The sequence below is a fragment of the Heteronotia binoei genome, chromosome 10 (assembly GCF_032191835.1).
Source record: "Heteronotia binoei isolate CCM8104 ecotype False Entrance Well chromosome 10, APGP_CSIRO_Hbin_v1, whole genome shotgun sequence".
NCBI lineage: Eukaryota > Metazoa > Chordata > Lepidosauria > Squamata > Gekkonidae > Heteronotia > Heteronotia binoei.
Window position 1 is genome coordinate 39,208,871 of NC_083232.1, and position 26,874 is coordinate 39,235,744.

The 26,874-nt window shown below is 42.6% G+C and overlaps 1 protein-coding gene across 12 annotated transcripts in view; it reads left to right on the forward strand.

Moving 5' to 3' along the window:
- ADAM22 (ADAM metallopeptidase domain 22) overlaps window positions 1-26,874 on the forward strand; it is a 182,936-nt gene that overhangs the window by 65,657 nt on the left and 90,405 nt on the right. For all 12 annotated transcript variants that reach the window (XR_009555881.1, XR_009555882.1, XM_060248462.1 and 9 more), the window contains one exon: window positions 19,267-19,333. Coding sequence is in view for 10 of the 12 variants with exons in the window: in XM_060248462.1 (XP_060104445.1) it covers window positions 19,267-19,333 (67 nt within the window). In the remaining 2 variants the exon portion in view is untranslated. The remainder of the gene's footprint in view (window positions 1-19,266; window positions 19,334-26,874) is intronic.

The window sequence follows — 26,874 nt, forward strand, 5'->3', positions numbered from 1 at the left end:
TTTCATTCCATAATTGTAAACGCAGTAACTATAAAACTGAGCTTTAAAATATCAGATAGTCTTTTTGCAGATGTGATAAAATTGTGGTCCGTTCAGCCTGTGGACCTTCTTCATTGATGCAGATAAATAATGGAAGAAATCTTTTTGTATTGTAGATTTGAAGCAAGCAGTGTGGGGAGTCGTAAAATATTTTAAAATATTAAACTTCATTAAAAATGTAACAAAAGGTGGTACAGTAGTCCTGGTGAACTACAGGGTTCAGCCTTGGACTCCTTGACACATGGCAACCAGTCCAGTTGACTCTCCTGTAGCCCTTACTGTCCTGACAGCCCTACAGCTTGCTTTTGTTTGGAAATAAGAGATAATCACTCACCTTTTAGCCTAAGTGTTTTTGTAACCTGTAACACAGCAGTATAATTATTTAATTTTACTGCACCTTTGTGTAGCATTTTTAGAATTTGATATTTGAATTCCTGATGTATAGTATACTATAGAAACTCTGTTACAGAGTTCTGCAGGTAGGTACCTTGGAGATTCATGTGTTACAGCAGGTTATAATGACTGCTTTCAGCCTTGCCTTGGGATGGGAGGCATTTTCAGCTAGCTCCAACTAATGATCCTGGAGTTCTGGCCAAAAAAAGTAGATGTCTCACATCTGAAGTCTTCCCACCCTTGTTCTAGGTAAACTGGATCTACTCTGGCTATGGCCCTAGACTTACACAGAATAAGAATGTATATTTGCAGCTTTAATTAGCAATTCTTAATATTAGGAGCCTAATCCAGTTTCCAAATGGATATATCAAGTCTGATTAGACTAAGGTATTTTGGATTTCAGTAGCTGGCTGGTTCTATCATTTGTTGGTCCAGTTGCTCAGAAACAGAAAGAACTGAAAGACTTTTGCTCTGTCAAGTGAGGGAGATTGTCTCAGAACAGGCTGGCTTCTTCTGGGAAAAGGAGTTGTGTGACTGAATGAAAGCATGACTTCACTCCCATATGGTCTAGCTCCAGTAAAGTCCCTTGGTGCCACAGCAGCTTCCAAAGTCAGTAAAAACTGTAGCTAATATCTGCTTTGATTTATCACTGAGGTATAAGGTAAAAGGGAGGAACATGACAGGCCATTAATCATATGGTTTGGCTAAGTCTAAAAACCTCCCTGTTTTCCCAATGGAAGTGCACAGTTAGTCCAATAGATGAGGGGAAAGAGGGAACAGTTGGCTTCCACTAACAGAAACATGGTAGTACAAGTTTAGCATTAAAATGTGGTATTGAGGAAAGAGCTGTTGAATAAGAATTTCTGGAAAGGAAAGCAAGATACTGGAGCAGGGCAGAGGAAATGGGTAAGGAAGCTAATTTAAACTTTAAAAGTAGCTTGCAATACAGGAAAGTGCCATGTTTGTTTAAAAAAATTACTGCATCATCTTAGATTAAACAATGTCTAGGTTTTTTTAAAGTTTGCTTTCTTTTTGTTCTTCTCTCGGCAAGGACTATTAAAACGAACATCGAGAGCCCCCCCCCCCCACCCTGAATGTTCAGCATCTGTTTGTGTACATCCATAACAGTTGTGCAAGAATCACATCTGGCCAGGGAATAAAACTGGAAATACATCCATATAGTCATTGTATGTGATCTCTTACTACTCCTTTTATAAAGACTCATAAATCTGTCTAGCAGATGGTACAGAGAAATCTGTTCTATTGACATAGGTCACTCACTAATGGAAAAACATGCATTTTTGCATTTAGTGAAAAATAACCCTAGATCAAGATCTATGTCATTTGAAGATGAATCTGAAAATGAGATTCCATCCAAAATGTCATGTGATCGGTCCTGTAATTAAATATAGAATTATATATAACATAAAATAAAAATTATATAAAATAAAATGTGTGTCTTGGAGCATAAATTAATTGTTTGAAAAATTGTATATGGGGTAAGATCTTTTCTTGCACATTATAGTTTTCAGAAGCAAGATAACAATTGGTCATTCAGATATGGTAAAGAGGAAATTTAATTGGGTAATTAGTTAATATTAGCTGGGAATTTTGATGAATTTCTGTCTAATAAACAAACATATGGGGTGGTGACAGTGGCTCAGTGGCAGAGCTTCTGCTTGGCATGCAGAAAGACCCAGCTTCAGTCCCCAGTATCTCCAGGTAAAAGATCTGGCAGTAGGTGATATGAAAGACCTATGCCTGAGACCACTGGAAATAATGGAGGATCGGGAAACCTTCGTTTGGGGCTCATAGAATTGGATCCCCTGGTCCAATCTTTTTGAAACCTGGAATTTTTTTTTGAGGAGAGGCACCAGATGCTATGCTGAAAATTTGGTGCATCTACCTAAAAAAACACACACACCCCAAAGCCCCGGATACCCACAGATTGATTCTCCATTATACCCTATGGGGATCAGTCTCCATAGCGTATAATGGAGTGCTCAGTGACATTTTCCCTCTACCCCCAACTGGGGATTGGCAACCCTATTTAGTGGGAGTTTCAGGCCTCCTCCGAGGCAGGTAACAGCTTTTATTAGAAATAACAGGTTTGCCAGCTACAGCCATTCCTCCAAAAGTGTGATGTAGCCACAGTGATAAGTGATCTGATAACATACAAGTTAGATTACTATAGCATGCTGACTTTGAAAATAGCTCAAAAATGTCAGTTAGTGCAAAATACATTTGACAGATTATTGTCAGGGATTGGTTTCAGGATTGTAGTACCCTATGCTGAAAGATATTCAGCTATGCATGTGTTTCTGGGCACCTTGAGCAGGACTCTCTGAAGAGGTGGCTTATGTATCCCAAATAATATGTGCATGACCATCAGATTGCATTAGTTTATAGCTTTTTAAAGAAACCTTTTGCTACGATTTTGTTTTTGCATGTTTTTTTTTGTTAATGTTTGAATAGATCTTGGTGAAATTCATAGTAACAAGAGCCATTTACCAACAAAAGAACAATTTAGAATAATATGTGGATCTTATTAAAATCTGTAGAAAAAAACATTGATATTAGTGGCTCTGGATTGCTTTCTTAGATAGTCATTCAGCACTATATTAGATTAGTTCTCTGATGGGAAGACTCCTTTTGTCACGTTCTCATGGCCCAGGAAGGCAGGAGTCCAAAGCCAGTCCAAGGTCAAAGTCCAGGAAGTCAAGTAGCAGTCAAGTCATCAATGCAGAATCACAAACCGGAATCAGAAGTCAATGTCCAAAAGCCCAAAGGTCAGGGTGCCAATGAAATCAAGCAGGTCAGGATCTGGAAACAGGAAGGAGCGTGGGTGCAAGAGAATAGACTTGTTGCTTCCACAAGGTTACCAGGTCCTGGATGGGAGCTATATGGGAGTCTCAATCAGCCTGCTTCCTGGGTGTCAGTGACTCTGCTAGAACTCAGGGCTGAGGGAACTGAAGCATCGACGTGCCTCATGTCTTCGCTCTGAAAGTTCTTTCCGGATCCTGCTTCGAACTCTTGAGATGGGAGGAGGAGAGCTTGGAGGAGATTGATGTCAACAGCTGACACTGGTGCCTGGAGAGTGATTGATGAGCCAGCTGCTGTTTGTTCAGCTCAGGAACTGGCTGGCAACTCTTCCAGGTCTGTTAACCCTTCCAGCTCCATCTCGTCAGGGCTCATGATACCTTTCACTGGACGAATGCTCCTCAGAAAGCTGAAAAGTATAACTATATTCAGTCCATTGTTCTGGTCCTGTGTGATACCACGCAAAGTTATTTTTCTGATGCTTAATTTTCTAGTATGTGAAAAATATACGGTACTTTCATTAGTCTTCTTTATGCCTTACCATCTTTCTTCCTAAAGAAATGTGAAATGGAGCAGTAGCACAGCATTATACTAATTCTCATTGATATCGTGGTCACTAGGAGAAAGGTTCTACATGATGGATTCCTGGAAATCAAAAAGAAGGGGATAATAGGGTTACAAGCCTCCAGGTGGGAAAAAGGAGGAGAGAGGTCGCTTGCAGACTGAGAAAAAATACAACCACATGGTTATAGTGACCATATAACAAAATAATAATGCAAGGTATAATATCAACAATGATTAACAACAATAGAAGTCCCGATGAGCAGGGGGTCGACTTGAAACTTCCTGTTTCGCTCAGTCTTCATGCATGGGGTGCTCCATTCATGCTAATTCAACTACAAAACATAAGTACATACCCCAAAATCGTAATATTCATGCCACATATTCATAGTACGAATATTACGATTTTGGTGTATGTATGTTATATAGTTGAATTAGCATTAATGGAGCACCCCATGCATGAAGACTGAGCGAAGCAGGAAGTTTCAAGTTGACCCCCTGCACACCAGGACTCCTATTGTTTTTAATCATTGTTGATATTATACCTTTTATTATTATTTTGTTATATGGTCACTATAACCGCGTGGTTGTATTTTTTCTCAGCCTTAAGGTGGGGCCTGGAGATCTCCCAGTTTTACAACTGTTCTCCAGCTGGCAGAGATCAGCTCCCGTAGCGAAAAAGGCTGCTTTGAAGGGTGGACACTGTGGCATTGTATCATGCTGAGGCCCTTCCCCTCTTCAACCCCACCCTCTCCTGGAGCCACCCCCAAAGTCTCCAGGTATTTTCGAACACAGACCTGGCAACCCTAGGGGGTAACTGCACTGAAGAATTACTTAATTTTGCTAATTGTTTTAATGGGGAAAATGAAAAAGTTTCGTTACAGCATAAAAATGCATAAATTTCATGAAAATGTTTAGCAAGTTCTACTATTCCCCCCAACCCCCAAAAAAGGAGTGGGGGAGGAGAGAAAAAAAATGTGTCACTATTGCCCTTATGTTGCTTAAATATTTAATATTGTTGTCTGGATGATGGTGTAAAAGCTTTAGCTAAAGAATTTATGATTGATTATTATTGTTGCTAATCCGCTGCACTATGACTTCTCCCTCCTTTCCTTGTCTTCCTCATTTAAGCTCTTAGGTGATCCACAGCAAGTGTGGTATTTCTGTTTAGGAAAAAAGGCTAACTAGCTGTGAGTGTTGAGGCAGTATAAACCTTCAGAAAAGAACAGTTCTTGCATTTACTTGAGTATGTTTGTCTCCATGGGCTTAACACCCCCCTCCCCGACAGGGCCAGATCTAGGGGGGGCAGAGGGGGGTGCTTGCCCCAGGCGCCGATGGAGGGGGGGCGCCAAATTGGGTATGGAGTCCATTGTGTTCTGTGGGACCATAGGATAGAATGGCCAAAAAGGGGGTGCCATTTTTTAATTTTGCCCCCCTCGAAAAAAATGTAGATCCGGTACTGCTCCCTGAGCTTGTGAGGGAAAATGGTGTTGTCACTGAGGGGAAGTGTGAAAAGTGACTTTGGAACAGAGTTGCCAAGTCTGACTCAATAAATATCTGGGGACTTTGGGGGTGGAGCCAGGAGACTTTGCGGGTGGAGCCAGGAGCAAGGGTGTGACAAGCACATTTAAACTCCAAAGGGAGTTTTGGCCATCATATTTAAAAGGACCACATTCCTTTTAAATGCCTTCCCTCCATTTGGAATAATGAAAGATAGGGACACCTTCTTTTAAGGCTCATAAAATTGGACCCCCTGGTCCAATCTTTTTTAAACTTGGGGTTTTATTTGAGGACAGGCACCAGATACTATGCTAAAAATTTGATGCATCTACCTCAAAAAACAGCCCTTCTGGAACTCCAGATACCTGCAAATCAATTTTCCATTATACCCTATGGGGATCAGTCTCCATAGGGAATAATGAAGTGCCCAGCAGACAATCCCCCTCCCTTTCTGATGACCCTGAAGTGGGGGGGAGGGCCTTCAAACCGAGGGATCCCCTGCCCCCACCTAGGGATTGGTAACCCTAGTGGGACAGGATCATTTATAGGTTTGCTTGTAGAGATTTGGACAATGGGGAGAGTGGTTTTAATCCAGTGGCTCCCTCCTGCTAAGGAATTCTCCACTGCATGCTGGACTCTTTCTTCCAAAGAAAGGAATCTTGCTCTAATGGAAGATTCCTAACTGTGAAAGAGAGCCATTGGGTTAACCAGTAGCATATTAAGATCTTATATAATATAACCAGGCTTTTTTTTTTAGCAGGAATGCAGTTCTGGCTGATTTGGTGTAAGGGGGTGAGGTCTAATATGCAAATGAGTTCCTGCTGGGCTTTTTCTACAAAAAAGTCCTGACTGTAACCATTATAGCTTGCTGCTAGGAGCTGAAGATGAGAAAAGTGCATTGTGCAGGCCACACTCAACCAAACTTAAAATATTAACTATTGGGAGTTAAAGCTGAGGAAGGGACAGTGTGCTATCTGCCTGCCCGTCTCCCCTCTTTAGAGATGTTATTGCTTTATAGTTACTAGTTGGAGCTGTAGCCTGCCTGTTGTATGTATCTAGGGAACTGTGAAGCCTTTGAAGCAGTGCTGCTTAAAAATTACGATGTGATGCCAGAGTAAAGCAGAGGCTTTCTTTCAGAAGATTGTTGGCATTTTTCCTGGGTGGGTTGCCTGAGCTGAAATTGTGCTGGCTGACAAAGGTGCATCCTTTTATGACTTGCCAGGGCTGAAATCTTGCTGGCTGAGAGGCTGCATTCCTGCATGAATTGCCAGAGCTGAAATCGTGCTGGCAGAGAGGTTGCAGTAGTTCTTCTGGCATAGCCCCCTGCTTCCCAGCACTTGGCTGAAACAGCTCTTGCAAGGCAAAGAGTCTTGTCTACAGACTAGAAATGATATCCTGAACAGCTTTTGCAAAATGGTTACCAGCCCAAGGCTGAGAGGAGGGCCTGAAGCACCTGAAGTGGCCAGACTAGGGGAAGTCATGATTGCCATCTCTTGCAGCAGGGAATCAAAGCCTTCTCTTGCTGTATTTGTTAATTCATACAGAAATATGTATTTTCAAAACTGACTATTTTCTGACATTTGAAGTTGAATTCTAATTTTTTAATAAATGATGTGTTGACCAGAAGCTAGCTCTGCTAGTCAATGAGCCCCTGTATGCAGCTTTTAATTCACATAATTTATTTGAATGGATTATTAACATTGTCAGCATTTCTGTCTGCACACTCATGTCACAGAAACAACAAGAGAAACCTTTTAATGTGGAAAAATGGCTTTCTTGTAGCTCTTTCATCTCGATGCACATATCTTCACTTGCTATTTATATCTGGTCCTACTCAGAGTTATGTTATTCTGCAAATCCAGCAAATGTATCATGTGAGCCTTTGCGGTGTAGTGGTTAGGGTGTCGGACTGGGATGTGGGAGGCCCAGGTAAGGTTGCCAGCTCTAGGTTGTGATATACCTGGAGATTTGGGGGGGTGGAGCCTGTGCAGAAATGCATATACTGAGGAAGAAAAAGTTCTTTCTATCCGCTTTCCCACCCCTTACATAATTTTATAAACTTCTCTCATGCCCTCCTCTTAATCTTTAGTGGAGATTATAGCTCAGAACCTCCCTGTCCTGTACTTCAGCTAGCCTTGTAGTCAATACCGGCCCAAGCGTGCATGGCACCCTAGGCAGCCTACCAGCCTGCCTCCCCACTCCACAGTGCCCCCACCTCCCCTCCACTGCAACACATCCCCAGCACCTCTTCCCCTTCCTGCTGCGCCTCCTCCTCCCTCCCTTCCCCACCCCAGGTGTATTTAAAAGCCTGGAAGGGTTGGTAAAAGAGCACGGCTCTCACTGTCTTTGAGTGCCACGGCAGGCCGGCAGCAGCAAAAGAACTGTGTCCTGAAAGGGTGCCACTGCTGCTCCCTCCTCTCCATTTTTACTGCTGCCAGCCTGCCGTGGCACTCAAAGACAGTGAGCAACGCGCTGTTTTATCCACAGATCAGCTGATCATGGGGGGGGGGGGGCCTTAGATCACCCAGGAGCAAGCTCCACCACCCTTCCAGGCTTTGAAATACACCTGAGGTGGAGAAGGGAGGGAGGAGGAGGCTGAGGAGATGGCAAACTAGGCATTTGCCTAGGGGGAAGGGGGGGAAGGCCAAATTGGATACCCTGGCACCCTAGGCAACCACCTAGTTTGCCTAGTGGGTGAGCCGGCCCTGCTTGTAGTGTAAGTTGTGCTGGAGCCTGCCTGGCAGAAGACCTAGGTTAAGTTCCACTTTGGCATTTTACACTTAAGAACCAGAAGAGCCAGTGTGAAATAATGGTTAGAATGGGTGTATGAAGACTGGGGAAACTTGGATTAAAATCCTCAGTTAGCTGTGAATTTTAATGAGAGACTTTGGGCTACTCACTCTCTTTCAGCCTAGCCTTCTTGTAAAAGGTTGTTGTGAGGACAAAATGAAGGTAGGGAAAAATCATGTGTGCTATTCTGAGTTCCTTGGAGGAGAAGTCTGGGAGAGCAGTGCAAAAATCTTGGATGTTTTATTGATATCAGTACATTTTAGGGTTGCCAAGTCCAATTCAAGAAATATCTGGGGACTTTGGGGGTGGAGCCAGGAGACATTGGGGCGGAGCCAGGAGACATCAGGGCGGAGCCAGGAGACATCAGGGCAGAGCCAGGAACAAGGGCGTGACAAGCATAGTTGAACTCCAAGGGAGTTCTGGCCATCACATTTAAAGGGACCGCACACCTTTTTAAATGTCTTCCTTCCATAGGAAATAATGAAGGATAGGGGCACCTTCTTTTGGGGCTCATAGAATTGGACCCCATGGTCCAATCATTTTGAAACTTGGGGGATACTTTGGGGGGAGTCACTAGATACTATACTGAAAATTTGGTGCCTTTACCTCAAAACACAGCTCTCCCAGAGCCCCCGAAACCTCCAGATCAATTCCCCATTATACCCTATGAGAATCAATCTCCACATAGAGAATAATGAAGTGCTCAGAAGACTCCCCCCCCCATTTCTGGTGACTCTGAAGGGGGATCGGCCTCTCTACTCACAAGTTGCTGCCAACTTCTTCAAAGTAACACCGACACACCATCCCAAGAGGAAGCCTTTCAATCAGCGACTGAAGCCTCCGGAGGTAGAAACGCACATGGTCCTCTGGGGGCGGAGCTCCCCCCCCCCCGCTGGCCAGCCTCCCTGAGGAGCCAGAGAGGACGCAAGGACTACGAGTCCCAGTATGCACCTCGCAAAGGGAGGCCGGACTGGAGCGAATAGCAGGCTGGCGGTGGGCAGGTCTTTGTGACCTGGAGGAAGGGAGGAGCCTGAAGCCTGCGAGGGAGGCAGGCAAGGAAAGAGACATGGCGCCGTCCCCCCCCCCCGCTTCCGGATTTTTGGAGAGCGGGGGAGAAGGCTGCTAATTTGGGGGTCCCCCAGCAGGGCGGGGGGGGGGGTTGGGAAGCCTAGTACATTTTAATGTTGTGAATGAAAAATATATTTCTCATATTAGTTTGGAATAAGGATTTGCAGTTGTTTTTTATTTAAAACCCTTAAAATGCTAAAGGAACAATGTTATAAATTTGGTTTAATTTGCTATTGCTTGGAAATATTTATGATTCCTGGTAAATTATTCCATCCTTTGTGGGATTTTAGTTCTAAACCTGATCTATACTGTGACTGTCAGCTAGATAACAATCCAGGGCCATGGAATCCTTATTTAGTCCTCTTTTAAATGTATAAATAGCACATAGTACATCAGAATGGCTTTTTTTAGAAACATCAATATTTTAACAGCATTGAGGGAGATTTCAGAGGGTTGTAGTGTTGAAAATGCAGTTGCGCAGAAAAAGGAGCCTCTGAAACATTTAAATAGCTGTTGTGAACAATGTGGGTATGATACAAAATTAGTGCTATTCAGTTGGTTAATTTAACAAAAACATATTTCATGTAGGATTAAAGCTATGTATCAGTGATAATCTGAGTTAAGTGGTCCTACTTGAATCATGGAAACATGGCTGTTTCTTTTTATTTTTACACATTCAAATGCCATATTCTTTTCGGCGGCATTTGACACAGTCGACCATCAGCTGCTAAAGCGCCGCCTCGCCAACATAGGGGTTGGGGGGTTGGCCTTGCAATGGCTTTCCTCCTTCCTCTCCGGTCGGGACAAAGGGTGGCTATTGGGGGTGAGCGATCCCAGAGGCACACACTTGATTGTGGAGTGCCTCAGGGAGCAGTTCTCTCCCCAATGCTGTTTAACATTTATATGCGCCCCCTTGCCCAGATTGTCCGGAGATTTGGGCTGGGTTGCCATCAATATGCAGATGACACCCAGCTCTATCTACTAATGGACGGCCAGCCTGGCTCCGCCCCGGGGAACCTAGATCGGGCCTTGCAGGCTGTAGCGACGTGGCTCAGATTGAGTGGGCTGAAGCTGAATCCAGCGAAGACAGAGGTCCTTTGTGTGAGTTGCGGCGCCCTAGGAGGGGAAATAGCTCTCCCAACCTTTGAAGGCGCACCATTGAAATCAGCGCGCCAGGTAAAGAGTTTGGGTGTTTTACTGGAGCCTTCATTATCAATGGAGGCCCAGATAGCAGCCACTGCCAAGTCAGCATTCTTCCACCTGAAGCGGGCAAGGCAGTTGGCCCCCTTCCTGGAGCGTCGCGACCTCGCAACAGTGATCCATGCAACGGTCACCTCAAGATTGGACTACTGTAATGCCCTCTACTTGGGGCTACCTCTGTGCCGGACCCGGAAGCTGCAGTTGGTGCAGAACGCGTTGGCCAGGCTACTATTGGGGCTCTCGAAATGGGAGCACATACGGCCGGGGCTGCGCGGACTGCACTGGCTGCCAATTACCTACCGAGTCCAGTACAAAGTGTTGGTCATTACCTTTAAATCCCTATATGGCCGAGGACCAGCCTACCTAAGGGACCGTCTCTCCCCATATGAACCCCAGAGGGCACTGAGGTCAATGGGAAAAAATAAAATGACCATCCCCGGGCCGAGAGAGGTCAAGCTCCAAAACACCAGAGCACGGGCCTTTTCAGCTGCGGCTCCTGCACTGTGGAACCAGCTTCCGGAGAAAGTGCGGGCCCTGCAAAACCTTGACCAGTTCCGCAGGGCCTGCAAGACCGTCCTTTTCAGAGAAGCTTACATTGATATCGACTGCTGAGTTGCTAGGGATAAAGGAACCGCCATCTATAATACTATTATGGAACTATTTAAACTGGCAGAACCAGCGCCAGAATATTTTTATTGCTGCCAGACACATTTAACTTAACTTAAATTATGTATTTTAATTCTATTAACGGGTTTTTATGTTTAATTTTTTAATTGTTAAATTTAAAGTTTTACCTATCTATGTAAATGTATGAAATGTTGTTAGCCGCCCTGAGCCGCCTAGGCGGGGAGGGCGGGATACAAATAAAATCTATTATTATTATTATTATTATTATTATTATTATTATTATTATTATTATTATTATTATTATTATTATTATTTTAAAAAATATACCAGCATAATTACGCATATTTTACATGTCATTGCTTTCATCAATAAACTGTCAAAGTATTTGACTGATAGACATACTATTAAAAAGTAGGGATGAGTTGATTGTCCCATGTGCATTAGCATTTGGTTGCTAATCAGCTGAATTAAACCACATATGTTTTAAATTAGTAAAATTTCTTTTGGGAGTCCCTATGGCTGAAGAAAAATAGGGGCTTAGTTTCTTGAGCAGAACATCAAATTTTTCAAGTCGGTTGGTAGAATTCATTTCTGAAACAATTTCAGTTTTCTGTACAAGCAATCAAGCAGTCCTAAAAATCTGGAAACCATAAAATGATTCCAGGTTTTGGGCTTACATCTTGGGGAATTTATCAAAGGAAAAGAGGAGGATGGTGGATATGTAGGAAGAAGGTGGAAAGAGAAGTTGGAAAAGGCAGTAGGTCATTCAGAAATTTTGCCAATTTGAAAGAAGATTTATCATCTAGGATGAAAAATGACACATAATTTATGTAGGGCTGCCAATTCCCAGTTGGGGGCAGGGAATCCCTGGTTTGGAGGCCATACCCCCCCACCCCCCTTTTCAGAATAATCAGAAAGCGGGGTAGATGGGTGGGGAAACATGTCTGCTGAGCACTCCATTACACCCTGTGGAACCCCCTCTGTTGTAAATAACTATTTTATGACTGCTTTCTGATAAAATTTAGTGGGGAATATTGGTTAAATTATTTGTTATCAGCCCTGAGCAGTTTTAATGGCGAATATAGCACATGTGTTATAAAAAGATGTGATATCTCTTATTTCTTCATCATTTGGACAATGGTACCTTAACTGGGATGTGTTGCTGTAACATTAATGAGAATGAATAACTGCATGCTCTAGATCTTGTGGTCATGTTCTGGAGTCAAAAGAATTCTTCCTCCCCCCCCCCCCAAATCATATAAATGACAGCATAGATTGGGTCAGCATAGATTGGGTTCCTTAAGAAAATGTACCTTTCCACCCTTCTAACTTGGACCCCGTATATTATTTCACCAAAGGAACTATGTTCATGATTCATCAATGTTCAAAGTATGTTGCAGAAGCCCGTTTGGTGTAGTGGTTAAGTGTGCGGACTCTTATCTGGGAGAACCGGGTTTGATTCCCCACTCCTCCATTTGCACCTGCTGGAATGGCCTTGGGTCAGCCATAGCTCCGGCAGAGGTTGTCCTTGAAAGAGCAGCTCCTGGGAGAGCCCTCTCAGCCCCACCCACCTCACAGGGTGTCTGTTGTTGGGGAGGAGGGTAAAGGAAATTGTGGGCTGCTCTGAGACTCTTCGGAGTGAAGGGCAGGATATAAATCCAATATCATCATCTTCTTCTTCTAAGAAGGATATAGTCAAGCTGGAATGGGTCCAGAAGAGGGCAATGAAAATGGTGAGGGGTCTGGAGATCAAATCCTGTGAGGAAAGGTTGAAGGAGCTGGGTATGTTTAGCTTGGGGGGGAGATGACTGAGGGATGATATGATCATCATCTTCAAGTACTTGAAGGGCTGTCATATAGAGGATGGTGCAGAATCGTTTTCTGTTGCCCCAGAAGGTCAGACCAAACCAACAGTTTGAAATTAAATCAAAAGTATTTCTGGCTAAATGCTGATTGCCACTTTGGGGTCAGTTAGCAGTTTTTCTCCAGGCCAATTTGGCAAGGGATCCTGGAAGTTTTTGCCACCATCTGGGCATGGAGCAGGGATCACTAGGAATGTATGTGTGTGGGGGAGGTATTTGCGAATTTCCTGCATTGTGCAGGAGTTTGTACTAGATAACCCTGGAAGTCCCTTCAACCTCTATGATTTTATGATTCTAACTGGAGTTCTGCTTTTCAAATGTTCTTGAACATAGGGCCATGCTTATGCTCATAAAGCTTATATACGTTGCACCCATTTGCTTGCGCAGACCTGTGGGGCAGGGCATGCTCTCCTCTGAGCCTGCCTTCCCTTGCAAGAGAAAGTGGGCTTGGAGGAGTGCACAGGCCACCACGCGGTCCTGGCCACTCTCAGCTTCCCTGGTCTGTACAGACCTGGAAAACTGAGAGCAGAGGGAGGGAGCACCTGGTGGTGCCCCAGTTGTCCAGGTGGTGCCCTAGGTGGCCTTCTATTTGGCCTACTCCTATGTGGCAGCCCGGGCAAGAACCATGATTTCCCATATCCATAGCATCAAGAGTTTCATAAATCTATTGTGTCAATAATTGAACCCAAGACGTTGTTTGATCAGGGAGGTAACCATAGTAATGTCTGGATACACCAGCTACAGAGTTCTGGTGTGAAAAACAGCCAGCCACCACCTCTTCCATCTTTTTTTATTATTATATTTTGATTACTTCCAGTGATGAAAGAAGCCTTGTACAACAGTCTTGTAAGATAAACCAGCAGGGATGTCCAATATGGATTCAGAAATATTTGGAATTCTCCAAATAAAGTTGTATTCTGAAACTTTTCAAGTCCACATCTTATCATTTTAGATATTTGTAAGAATTTTGGATGTTTGGAATCTCATTGGCTGTTGTAGAATGGCTGGGTTCCTCGGGAAATGAAGGTGAAACATAATTCCCAGAACCAGAACTCAGATGGGATGTGGATTGTGTGTAGATGGTGCTTTCAAATTGTGGTGCTGGGGAAGATCCTTGAAAGTCCCTTGGACTGCTAGAAGATCAAATCAGTCAGTTTTAAGGGAACTCAGCCCTGAATGTTCCCTGAAAGGTCAGATGCTGAAGCTGAAGCTCAAATATTTTGGCCACCAAATGAGAAGGGAGCACTCACTAAAGAAGACCCTGATGCTGGGAAAGACAGAAGGCAAAAGAAGGAGACGGCAAAAGATGAGATGGCTGGACAGCATTACTGATGTAACTAACATGAATTTGAGTGGACTTTGGAAGATAGTGGAAGATAGGAGGGGTTGGTGTGAGTCTCAAAGAGTCGGACTCGACTGTGCGACTGAACAACAACAAAAATGCCAGGACTCCCATTGCTGGCAGCCCAATGCTACTGCTTGCTAAGGTGGTGCTGGAGAAATGGGGAGGAATCAGAACAAACTAGGAGTGATGGCTGTGTGCATTGGGGTGAAGACACTGTATCATTCACCTGAAACTCTATGGCAAATTCTATACTTTGTGCCGGAAGTGACTTTGTGACACTGGGGAGACCAGACAGCTGGATCCCAACCCCCAAACTCTCCTGCTTTGGGTTGGCAATCCTAATTGTGATTTTTCAGATTCAGAATTTAAGAATTCAGAATTTCCAAATATTTCCAACTGGATTTCCAGAAATTTGGAAAGAATTTCCAGAATTTCCAAATATTTGCAACTGGAAAAAGGTGCATGTTTATCCTCTTTATGCTCATGATTAGTACAGGAAGGTGAATTTATGTGGTGCTTCATTGATTCTGCAACACCCCTTTGTATGCTACATTCTACTTATGAAGGGTCTCTGATCCTCAGAGTAGAGTTTCATGACAGATGGTGGGAAAAGATGGAATTAAGTTTCTGTTATCATGATGTTGATCTTTATCGGTTAATTGGAACCATTTTTCTGCCATTTACTCATTTTAAATAGCATCTCATTATTTTAGGCAATTAGTTCTAACACCTTGGAAAAGCTGCTCTATCTCTAAGAAAAAAGTTATGCATTTAATGAAATACTATTTTTTTTCTTTTTACGATTGGCAATGATTAGCTAACATTTGTCCCCTTTACAAACCCCCACACCCAACTATATTCCTTTACCTACATTAATCCCTATCCTATCTGCTGATAGGTTTCTTGAAATCAGCCCTGTGCTGCTTTCACACTGACAATTAGCTCCATCATCGCTCTCAAAAAGTGGTGGTTTTTAATATTCACAAGACCTCCTCCTCCCATTCCCCTTTCATCATCCTTTGTTCTAGTGCTTCTGAAACCTGCTTTGATGTGTTGTTTCTGGAAACGTTACAGCAAAAACAGGATTGTTCTTGATACAGAAAACAAGGTATGCATTTCTTTGTACCTCCCTGCCCACATCTGGAGACATTATCCTCATTTGCCCATCTCGCCAGCAGCAGGCTTTTTGCCCTTTTTTAAAATCTGTGTTTTTTTTTTAAAGGAGGGAGCCCATAGACTCTCATGATGAGCCAAATGTACCTTTGTAGCTTCAGACTGACAATGAAGCACCTTGGACCTTTTCTTCTTTTGGGGGGAATTTTGAATGTGGTTTTAACATAAAACTTTCACTTTACCTGAAAAAGTAGACAACTACTATATTGGATCCAGACAATGAGACTTGATCCAAAGTTTTCCTTCTGCTTGTTCCTATCAGTCTTCTCTCTACTCTGAAAAAACTATATTCTACTTACTTACTAAAGAAGCTCCTGGATTGGATGGAATCAGAAACTATATTGGGGCATGAACAGATAGGATTTAGGTCCTTGACATATGACCATTGTCTATTCTCTGTCACTTGGCTGAGAAATATTCATATTTTAAGGGGGAGAGATTATATGCGGCTTTTATTGACCTCAATGGGGCTAACTCCATAAACTGTGGAACAAACATAATCAAACTACAATGGACAAAAGGCTTCTAAGACTTATTCAACATTTATATTTGGGTATGACTGCCTAAGTACAATGTGGGTATGATGGGAATTTAACAAATCCATTTAACTAGGAAAAGGGGGTTCATCAGGGATGTTTGTTGGCATTCTCTTTAATTTATGCTTAAATGATGTAACACCAATTTTTGATGACTATTGCCATTCACCAAAATTAGCTGAGATCAGTGTACCTATTTTGCTTTGTGTGGATGATGCTGTGATTTTGTTCTGAACCAGGGCTGGACTAAAAAGGGCCTTGCAGTCTTTCTGCAGTTATTGTTGTCAGGGAAGACTGGTGATTAACTACTCAAAATCTAAGATCCTAGTCTTTACCAAGGCTAAAAAATTGACTCCACCTCAACGATCTATTAATGCCTCCAATACTGAGCAAGTCAAAGCCTTCTGTTTGGGGATTTTGTTCTCGACAGATCTATCTTGGACCACCCAATTTAGAACACTGCCTAATAAAGCAAAACCTTGTGCAAATGCCATAAATAGGTTTCTATTTTTCCACAATAAAGGGGGAACAGTTTACAATGAAACAGCAATAAAACATCTAGTTAAACATTAAGTTAAAAACAATTCAGGTGCTAATTTCAATACAATTTAAAGATGGCATTCAGTGGTCTTAAACATCCACTTCAGTTCTAATATCTTCAGCGATGCCGTCAAGCCTTTAATTTGAAAATGGTCCCCATCATTCTTTATTCCCGTACCAGCCTTTGATGGTGCACCACTTACAAAGGTGCACAAGGCCAGAAGTTTGGGGGTGCTACTGGAGCCTTCGCTAACAATAGAGGCCCAGATAGCAGCCACTACCAAATCTGCCTTTTACCACCTTAGGCAAGTAAGGCAGTTGGTTTCCTTCCTCGGGCACGGCGACTTGGCAACTGTGATCCATGCTATGGTCATCTTGAGATTGGACTACTGTAATGCCCTCTACATGGGGGTGCCCTTGTCCTGAATCCGGAAGCTGCAGCTAGTGTAGAATGTGGCAGCCAGGCTACTACTGGGGCTTTCCAAGCGGGAGCGCATACAGCCTGGACTGCAGGCACTGCACTGGCTACCGGTGGCATACCAGATTTATTACTAGGTGCTGGTTATTACCTTTAAAGCCCTATATGACCAAGGTCTAGTCTATGTTAGGGACATTCTCTCCCCACATGTTCCCCAGACAATACTTAGATCAGGAACCTAAAATTTTCTTGTGATCCCTGGACCGAGGGAGGCAAGACTCAAAACAACATGAGAAATAGCCTCCTCCATTGCCACCCCTTACTGGTGGAACCAATTCCCAGAGGATGTCAGAGCCTTGCAGAACCTTGCCCAATTCTGCAAGACCTGCAAAACTATGTTATTCCAGCTAGTACTCAACTGAAATTACATATGTTTTTAATGTTTAGCTCCATGCTTTATTGCTGTTCCATTGTAAATTGTGAGCCGCCCTGAGCCTGCTTCAGCGGGGAGGGCAGGATATAATATATAATAATAATTTAATTTATATCCCGCCCTCCCTGCCGAAGCAGGCTCAGGGTGGCTCACAGCATAAAAATCATACATTAAAACCATCTAAATTGGTTTGGTGCTAAAATTTTGATTACGCATCTTATATGTACTACGATAAACCTAACCTAACCTTTATGGTTCAGCTATTTGGATTAAAGCTATCTCTGATAATATCGACCAACCACTAGCCCAGTTCTTAAGGACAATATTGAATATTCCTTGTTGTATGTCAAACATTGTATTACAAGAAGAATTTGGACAGATATCCTTGGAAGCAAGAGCATGACTGCCTTCAAACAGAAGTTAAAACCGCTCTTTGCTGAAGATGTCTTGTTAGCCACTTTAAATCAGGATACTCACAGATCAAGCAGGAAGAAATCCCTAGATGAGAAACTAATGAAAGTTATAATGCCAATTAATGATGCCAACTAATTAATGCCAATTAATGATGATTTTGAGTTGGGCAAAACCAAAGCATTTTCTCTGATCAAAAAGTGAGTCCTTCAAATCGACCATGGTAGTTTGAACTTGAGACCCTGCAGAGTATGCTCGCCCCTATTTTTTTGGTCTTTCTTTACCCCCTTATATGTGCTATTTTACAATTTCATGTTATTGTAGAGCTTTTTTGTTTGCAAGACGGAACATTATATCTGCTGCATCACCTATATGGGTGAGCATACGGCTGGCGTTCCGCGACCTGCACTGGCTGCCTATAGAGTACTGGATCCGTTTCAAGGTGCTAGTTTTAACTTTAAAGCCTTGTGTGGCCTGGGACCAACATACCTACGGGACTGTCTCCTTCCATATACATCCCGGAGGTTGCTTCGTTCGGCCTCCCAAGATCTTCTGATAATCCCCAGCCCAAGGGATGCCTGTCTTGCCTCTACCAGGGCCAGGACTTTTTCAGTCCTGGTCCCGACCTGGTGGAATCAGCTCCCTATGGGATTCGGGCCCTACCTGGCTTACTGACCTTTCATAGGGCCTGTAAAACAGAGCTGTTCCGGTAGGTCTTTGGATGAGACAGCGGGCATCTATCCATCTTAGATCAGTTGGCCTCCCCCTACGCCTCGCTGCACCACTGTATTGTGGTGCTATACTATCTTGCCTTATATCATCATGCTGAACTAACTTGTTGCACTTTACTGATTGTTGAAGTTGATTTTATTGTAATTTTATTGTGATTTTAATTCAAATTGTTGTACTCTACTCTGAGCCCACCAAAAGGGGGAAGGGGCGGAATAGAAATAAACTAATAATAATAATAATAATAATAATAATAATAATAATAATAATAATAATAATCTACAATAGTTTTGGAAGGGAGATTTTTTAATAGGCCCTACACAGAGAGAATCTGCCCTTGTGGTCTTAACAGGATTGGTACATCCTTTCATGCTCTGCTAGCATGCAGATTTTTTGAGATTTCGAGGGATTACTATATTAAGCCTTTACTCAACCGACTGCCCCTCCTCCCCAGTACTCTGGTGATAAGGATCCTGGTAAGGATCCTAAGATCACTCTAGCAATTGCAAAATTTGTCTCAGTCCTTTAAGCCCTTGCATTAAAAAAAATAAGAAACAAGTATCTTCTGCTGCTCAAAATTTGTGAATCAGTGAGCTTCTAAGGGTACAAAAGGACAGGAAAGGTAACTTATGCTTCTAGAAGGTACTGTTCCATTTGCAAAAGAACTTCTTCCATGAACAAGAAGTTTGGATCCAGCTTGTTGCATTTAGTATGCATGTACTGAGTTATGTACTTTTCAAATACAATGTTTGCTAAACCATTTCCTGATTGACTCTCACATAACTTAATGTATTCATACTTTGTCCTTTCTATCATTGCAGCAATTTACTATCTTCAGACTACCTTGAGAGGCATATTGAACACGGAGGAAAGGTGGTGGAAGTTAAAGTAAGAACTTGGCCTTTGAAATTATTTTTCATAACTCTGAGCAATAATTACTGTGCAGTGCTTGAATAAATTGCAGAAAAACACTTATGATTTTGTCAACTTCTTGCTGACTCCTATAAAAATGTAATTTTAGCAGATAAACTAAAATTTGTGAAAAAAATTGTTACAATTCTAGCATTCCCCCCGCTAAAATTCAGGTAAAATTTCCAAGATATGTAATGCCCATCTGCTACCTTATAACCACCTGAGATGTAAGGTTTGTTCCCCCTCCCCCAGTCTGGAGCTATGCTGTCTCTGACCCTTGCTAAGACACTTGTAGACTGGAGCGTCTGGGACAGAGGTCTGGCCACTAATATGCTGTTGGGCATCACTGAGGAGCCAAACTCAGACTGAAGGAGCTTATTTTTAGCAGAGGTCAATTTTTTTTAGCAGCAAATAATTTTACTGCAGAGCTGCTGTTGAACTATCTGCTATAGGGGTTTGGCAGGGGAGTTAATGTCAGAAGGGTGTGAACACTCTTCTTAGTTATGTATTTGGTAGATCTCCAGGGTATGGTGATAGAAATTAGCTCTGGGGCATTAATTGATGTTATCCAGGCAGAAGGAGATGTATCAGCAAGCATAGAATGTGAGGAAAAACATATGCAGTTGGAGCTCATCCCAGTGTTGTGTTCTGTAGGTGAAGTTGTGGTATGTTGTATGTAATTAAAGGCCATTCTGCATTCCAGATACACCACCTCCAATGCTGGTTCTTTCATTTCTTATGGTAAACCCTGCAGTGCTTTTTCATTGGGACTTGGAAGGCGGCTGCAGAACATGCACTGGGAAGACTTTATACATAAAAAGAGGAGGAAGTTCAGAAAGGGATCATGTGCTATTATGTATCTTCCATATTACTTAATTTGAACAGTGTGAAAATGCTTCTGTGATGAATATCAAACTCTAAGCATACAGGCAAGAAACATGCCTTTTGTCTCTCTGGTTATTGGTTTGTGAGCTATGAAGTATTACTAGGAGAGAGAGACATCATGGTATAAGGGTTAGAGTGACAGACTAGGATCTGGGAGACCCAGGTCTGAATCCCCACTCTGCCATGTACACTCACAGGGTGATCTTGGGCCAGTCACTGTATCCTACCTTGCAGAAGATTGTTGTGAAGATAAAATGGCAGAGGGGAGAACAATGTTGTAAACTGCTTTGAATCCCCACTGAGGAGAAAAGTGGAATACAAATAAAAATAATAATAAAAGATGAGCTACCTAGGGATCGTTTGTGTTCTATGCAGATAAAAAGTACACATTGCATTGTTTTGCTTGAAGATTCTGTTGATGAATCTGATACGGCCAGACTTCCTGTACTGTGATGACTTTCTGCTACACAACTGTATGATTGCTGCTTTACTGTGTCATTTGAATCCAATTTCTGCCAAGTTAAGTCCATCACAACACAGACAGCAGGATAACAGAAAAGATTATGCGATGCATTTAAATAACTTGTTCTTTCAATAGCTATTGTTTTTAACGATGAAAAATAAGTGATGGAATGGGCTATGTTGCTCAGAACAATTTCTAAGCAACCCAGCTGTTTGTGCTCCATTTTGCATGTCTATTCAATTCTGGTTTTGTTTGCAAATAAAGATAATCCTTTTCAGTTGCAGAACTGCAACACAGTCTAATGATATCATTAGGGCAGGAACATTTGTGATCACATAAGGAAGAAACTTAATCTAGATTTTATAAATAACAGGGATGGTTTTATGGTTCTGTCTAGTTTCATAGTTAGTGGGCTTGGTTGTGCACCCACCATGATAGTGTCACCAAGGTCACCAGTTGATTTTATCCTGTCACTGGTCTATACAGTATGTCACAGAAGTGAGTACACCCCCTCACATTTTGTAAATATTTAAGTATATCTTTTCATATGACAACACTGAAGAAATGACACTTGGCTACAATGTAGTGAGTCTACAGTTTGTATGGCAGTGTAAATGTGCTGTCCCCTCAAAATTACGCAACACACAACCATTCATGTCTAAACTGCTGGCAACAAAAGTGAGTACACCCCTAAGTAATAATGTCCAAATGGGGCCCAAAGTGTCAATATTTTATGTGGCCACCATTATTTTCCAGCACTGCCTTAACCCTCTTGGGCATAGAGTTCACCAGAGCTTCACAGGTTGCCACTGGAGTCCTCTTCCACTCCTCCATGACAATGTCACAAAGCTGGTGGATGTTAGAGACCTTGCGCACCTCCACCTTCCATTTCAGGATGCCCCACAGACGCTCAATAGGGTTTAGGTCTGGAGACATGCTTGGCCAGTCCATTACCTTTACCCTCAGCTTCTTTAGCAAGGCAGTGGTCGTTTTGGAGGTATGTTTGGGGTCGTTATCATGTTGGAATACTGCCCTGTGGCCCAGTCTCCGAAGGGAGGGGATCATGCTCTGCTTCAGTATGTCACAGTACATGTTGGCATTCATGGTTCCATCAATGAACTGTAGCTCCCCAGTACTGGCAGCACTCATGCAGCCCCAGACCATGACATTCCCACCACCATGCTTGACTGTAGGCACTTGTCTTTGTAGTCCTCACCTGGTTGCCGCCACACACGCTTGACACCATCTGAACCAAATAAGTTTATCTTGGTCTCAATGGACCACAGGACATGGTACCAGAAATACATGGTACCAGAAATACATGTCCTTAGTCTGCTTGTCTGCAGCAAACTGTTTGCAGGCTTTTTTGTGCCTCATCTTTAGAAGAGGCTTCCTTCTGGGACGACAGCCCTGCAGACCAATTTGACGCAGCATGCGGTGTATGGTCTGAGCACTGACAGGCTGACCCCTCACCCCTTCAACCTTTGTAGCGATGCTGGCAGCATGCATACATCTATTTCCCAAAGCCTACCTCTGGATATGACACTGAGCACGGGCACTCAACTTCTTTGGTCGACCATGGCGAGGCCTGTTCTGAGTGGAACCTGTCCTGTTAAACCTCTGTATGGCCTTGGCCACCGTGCTGCAGCTCAGTTTCAGGGTCTTGGCAATCTTCTTATAGCCTAGAGCTACCGATCTCCAGGTAGCACCTGAAGTTCTGGAATTTCAGCTGATTTCCAAACTACAGAGATTAGTTCCCTTGGAGAAAATGGCAGCTTCAGAGAGTAGACTCTGTGGATCCCTTCTGAGCTTCCGCCTCCCCAAATTCCCAGCAGTGCCCTTAAATCTCCAGGAATTTCCCATGTTGGAGTTGGCAACTTTAGCTGTTTCTACTCTTTTTTTCTTCATAACTTCAAATAATACATGTATGTGCAGCAAGAGCCCAATATGTGCTTTTGACAAACTGGGACTTCTTCCATGGAAGTGTGTGTTACAAAAAAATAGGCTTAGTCTTTGGTTACAAGTAGTCTTTAGTTACAAGACTTGTGTTTATTTTTGCTAGAATAAACAGAGCTACTCGTCTGGAATTGTTATGCAGGACCTGGAAGTATCCCTAGCTGGAGGGAAAAATGAGAGGATGTCACTGGTGGAGGAGAAACAACAGAGGCATTTCCTTTTGCACACTGTGTGGATGCAATGATGGCAGAGAATATTGCTTCTTTGCCATAATCACTGCAACAAAGTAGGTTTCAAAATGAGCTCTAGCCTGTGCCTTGCTGGATTCATCACAAGTCTTTCTCCACTGTAGGCATCTTCCTTGCCTTTTCATCATCTACAGCCCCTTAGTAAACCATGGGGCTGCCAGGGCTTTTTGGCCTGAAAGAGGGTCTGAGAAATGGGTATTTTGTGTTATGAATACAACATCTCCTCTCGGGATGTTGTATTCCATTCAGTAGATATATGGGTTTCAATTAGCAGTTTTGAATATCATCATAATTTAAACACTTAAAAAAGAAAATGAAAACTAGCCAGTGCTTCACTAATGTTTTGTTTCTATGTGCATTGACAGCACTTGCTGTTTTCACACAATGAAATACTTTTCTGAGTGGCATTTGACTTTTGCATATGACATGTGGAAGACTAGGGAGTCTTAACTACTTATTCTGTCTTGCATTAATTATTGCTGGTCTGTCAAGTCATGCCTAATGTCCATGCTTTTAAACTAAAAATAGGCTTTTTAAGCATATAGGGTGCTGCCTTTTAGGTAATGCTTATAGGTGACATTTATTGGAATTATAGTTTTAATTTTGCAATGCCCAGTTCTTTATTTATTAGATTCATATTCTGCTCCCCTCCCCACTAATGTGGGGCTCAGAGCAGGTTACATCATATTATAATCAATAATACAATCAGGGAATAAATTAAACATTTTGAGGTTGAACATTAAAACAATGCACTATTTAGTTAATCTGATGGTGCGAGATCACCATACTGCTCTGGATAATTACAGTCATACCATACCAAAGAGTGGGGGAAGGGAAAAAAGGGAGGCCTAATTTTCCATAGACTTTGGCGGTAAGCTTGGTGGAACAATTCCATTTTCCAGGCCCTGTGGAGCTGTTTCAGGTCCCGGAGGACATGGATCTCAGCTAGGAAGGGTGTTCCACCAAGCTTTCCCATTTCTTAGTGCCAGGAGAATGGTCCTGAGGAATCAACACAAATATATCAGTCATTTCACATTGTGTCATACCTACTTTCGGTTGGTGTAATTAAATGGAAAGTCACACTGTAAGATGCTGTGCAGCAAGAAAAGCAGAAACTTTTTTCTTTTTATACATCAGTAGTATTCACTAGGAAATTGCCAATGGCACTGTTCCATGTAGGAAGTGTGTAATAGAGTGGTATAAGAAAATGTAGTTAATAATTCAGAAGATAAATTTTTTACTTTTGAAAATGCCGTGGCAGAAAATGGCTTCAAATTTTGTGCTTACATCCTTTTAATGTTCTATACAGATTGCAGTATTCCGTAGCTGCCATTTTATTTCCTCCTATCAGTCTCTTATTCCAAGAGAACACCAGGGCTTTTTTTTTTTGAGCAGGAACACACAGGAACGTAGTTCTGCCTGGCCTGGCAACAGGGTGTGACCTTATATGCAAATGAATTCCTGCTGGGCTTTTTCTTTTAAAAAGCCCTTTGTGGAACAATGGTCATGTCAGGGAGTTTGGCCTAAAGTGCAGATGAGTTCTTGCTGGACTTTTTCTACAACAAAAGTCCTGGAGAACACTGTCCATAAAGATAGATCCAGGTGGGTAGCCATGTTGGTTTGAAGCAATAGAACGTCTGTTGCTATCACAGCACCTCCTCCCTTCCCCCAAAACCCAACATCACCTTCCCAACAGAAGCAGCACACCTCAGCTTTTTCCCTTGGGTTACTGTTCATACTTCAGTACTCCTGAATACAACTTCAGAAAACAAAACTGGCTTTTTAGCTAATAGGTAGTGTTTGGTGTAGTGGTTAAGTGCGTGGACTCTTATCTGGAAGAACCGGGTTTGATTCCCCACTCCTCCACTTGCAGCTGCTGGAATGGCCTTAGGTCAGCCATAGCACTGGTAGGAGTTGTCCTTGAAAGGGCAGCTTCTGTGAAAGCTCTCTCAGCCCCGCCTACCTCACAGGGTGTCTGTTGTGGGGGAAGAAGATAAAGGAGACTGTAAGCTGCTCTGAGTCTCTGATTCAGAGAGAAAGGTGGGGTATAAATCTGCAATTCTTCTTTTTCACCAAAGTTGATCTTCTGAAGGGATGAGTAGGATTCTAACATGTTTGTCCCCCTTCTGTCCCTCTTTGTGACATTCATTTTCTTCTTATAGTTCACCCAGAAGTCTTGAGGAGTTCAGTGATGCCCGAAGGAAACCTTAAAGTGTCCAATGTTTTGTCTCCAGTTGCTTCTCGGGTGGTTTGAATTAATGGAATTCTTTGAGCATTAAACCACTTTGAGTGTTGTTTTCATAGGAGAAAGGCAGGGGATACATTTTCTGAATCATAATTTTAAAAAATTCCTACTGCCAACGCAGTATGTGCAGTAAGGAAGAGTAGGAAAGGCTGGCAGTGTTACAAGGATATGTGGTGCTCCAAGACTGTCTGATTTGCACTACTCATGATAAAGGCCATCTACCGTGATCTACAGCTATAACTAAAAATAGCTCATCTTGCTAACCTGATTTCCAAAACCAGTGACCTAGCTTCCAATTCAGTGGCACTTGAACATTTTTAGATATTGTTATGAAGCCTCTTACATACCCATTATAAGATGGTAAAAAGGAAGTTTTTTGGAAAACTCCCTTTTTAAACTGTTCTTTCCTCTTTTTGTTTTTCTAGAATATTTTGCTTTTGTTGTTCTTGAAAGCATACAAGTATATATTATTTCTGTTAATCAGATCTCACTTGCAGGTTTGGGTTATTCGTAGGGCTTCAGGTCTGGGTGCATGTTGATTCAGTGAGGTGAAACGGATCCACGAATTGGGAACTGCACGGATGTGTACACACAGGTGCATGTGTGCTCTAGGTTGTATTTATTGCCTTCAGGTGAAAGAACAACCGATGACAGTGCCTGCTGCAAAAGTTGGGATTTGCTTGAAGAAATAATTTAAAAATCAAGACTGGAATGAAGTTGAGTTCTTTACTACACTTGTAAGCTCTGCCAACAATATGCAAGGAAATTCTGCATATTGTTTCATAGGTAGTGCTACTAGATGGTTACAGAAGTTTTTGTGTGAAGCTCTATATTTCATACAAATGCTTGTAAAGGAACACCAGTTACCATTCTGTGGAAAAGCTGCTTTGATGGGGATGATTTGGTGTGGAAAAACAGCAAAAAGGACTTTGCCTACCAATTTTCTCTCCCCACCCCCCCAAATCTCCAAACTTCTTTTTCTCACTATGTGGTCCCAGATGACAATGTTTCTGGAACCTTGCTGGGAAGGCAGGGCAAGTGGGAAAGCAGCTTCCGAGAATGAGTAAGCATTCCCGGTTCCAATTGTGTTCGAAATAGTTCCCATCCAAAGATGCCTTTCCTTAGCAGAAGCAACAATGTGGATTGTATTGCATGCATTTGTCTGCAAGGTGTGTTTCTGACCTTAAGTAGCCTGTTCAAGGGGCTTATGCCACTGTAGGAGACAGAGAATGCATTTTCTCAAGAACCTTGCCTAAAAGTCTAGGTTTCCTGCTGGTAATGTTTATAATTTGTCTTGAAGTAACAGGGCAGGGGAAAATCGCCTCTTGGCTTCCTTGTGTTTTCAGTGTCTCTCAGGTGCTATTCAAAACCATTGTCTTTTACTCTAAAGGGAAACAATCAGGAGGCAGCTTTTCAAGCAGATGCTGCTGTATTTTCCTTGCCAGCTATCAGCAGGCAGTAAAATTAGCTCCTAATTTTTCCATGCCCTGTGGCTGGACTCACTGAGCATCTTATTGGTAGGCCAGGGATCACAAGTTAATCTCAAGCTTAACCTCAGACCCCATTCTAGAGGCCAGATTATGTCACAAGGTCTCTGTGAGTCTGAGCTATATCTGCAATCATGCATTCTTTTTAAAGCAGGTATAGTGAACTGCTGCTTCAAAACCTGTTTTTATACTAAGGAGGGTTTTTTGCTGGTTATCTGAATATTCATCCTGCA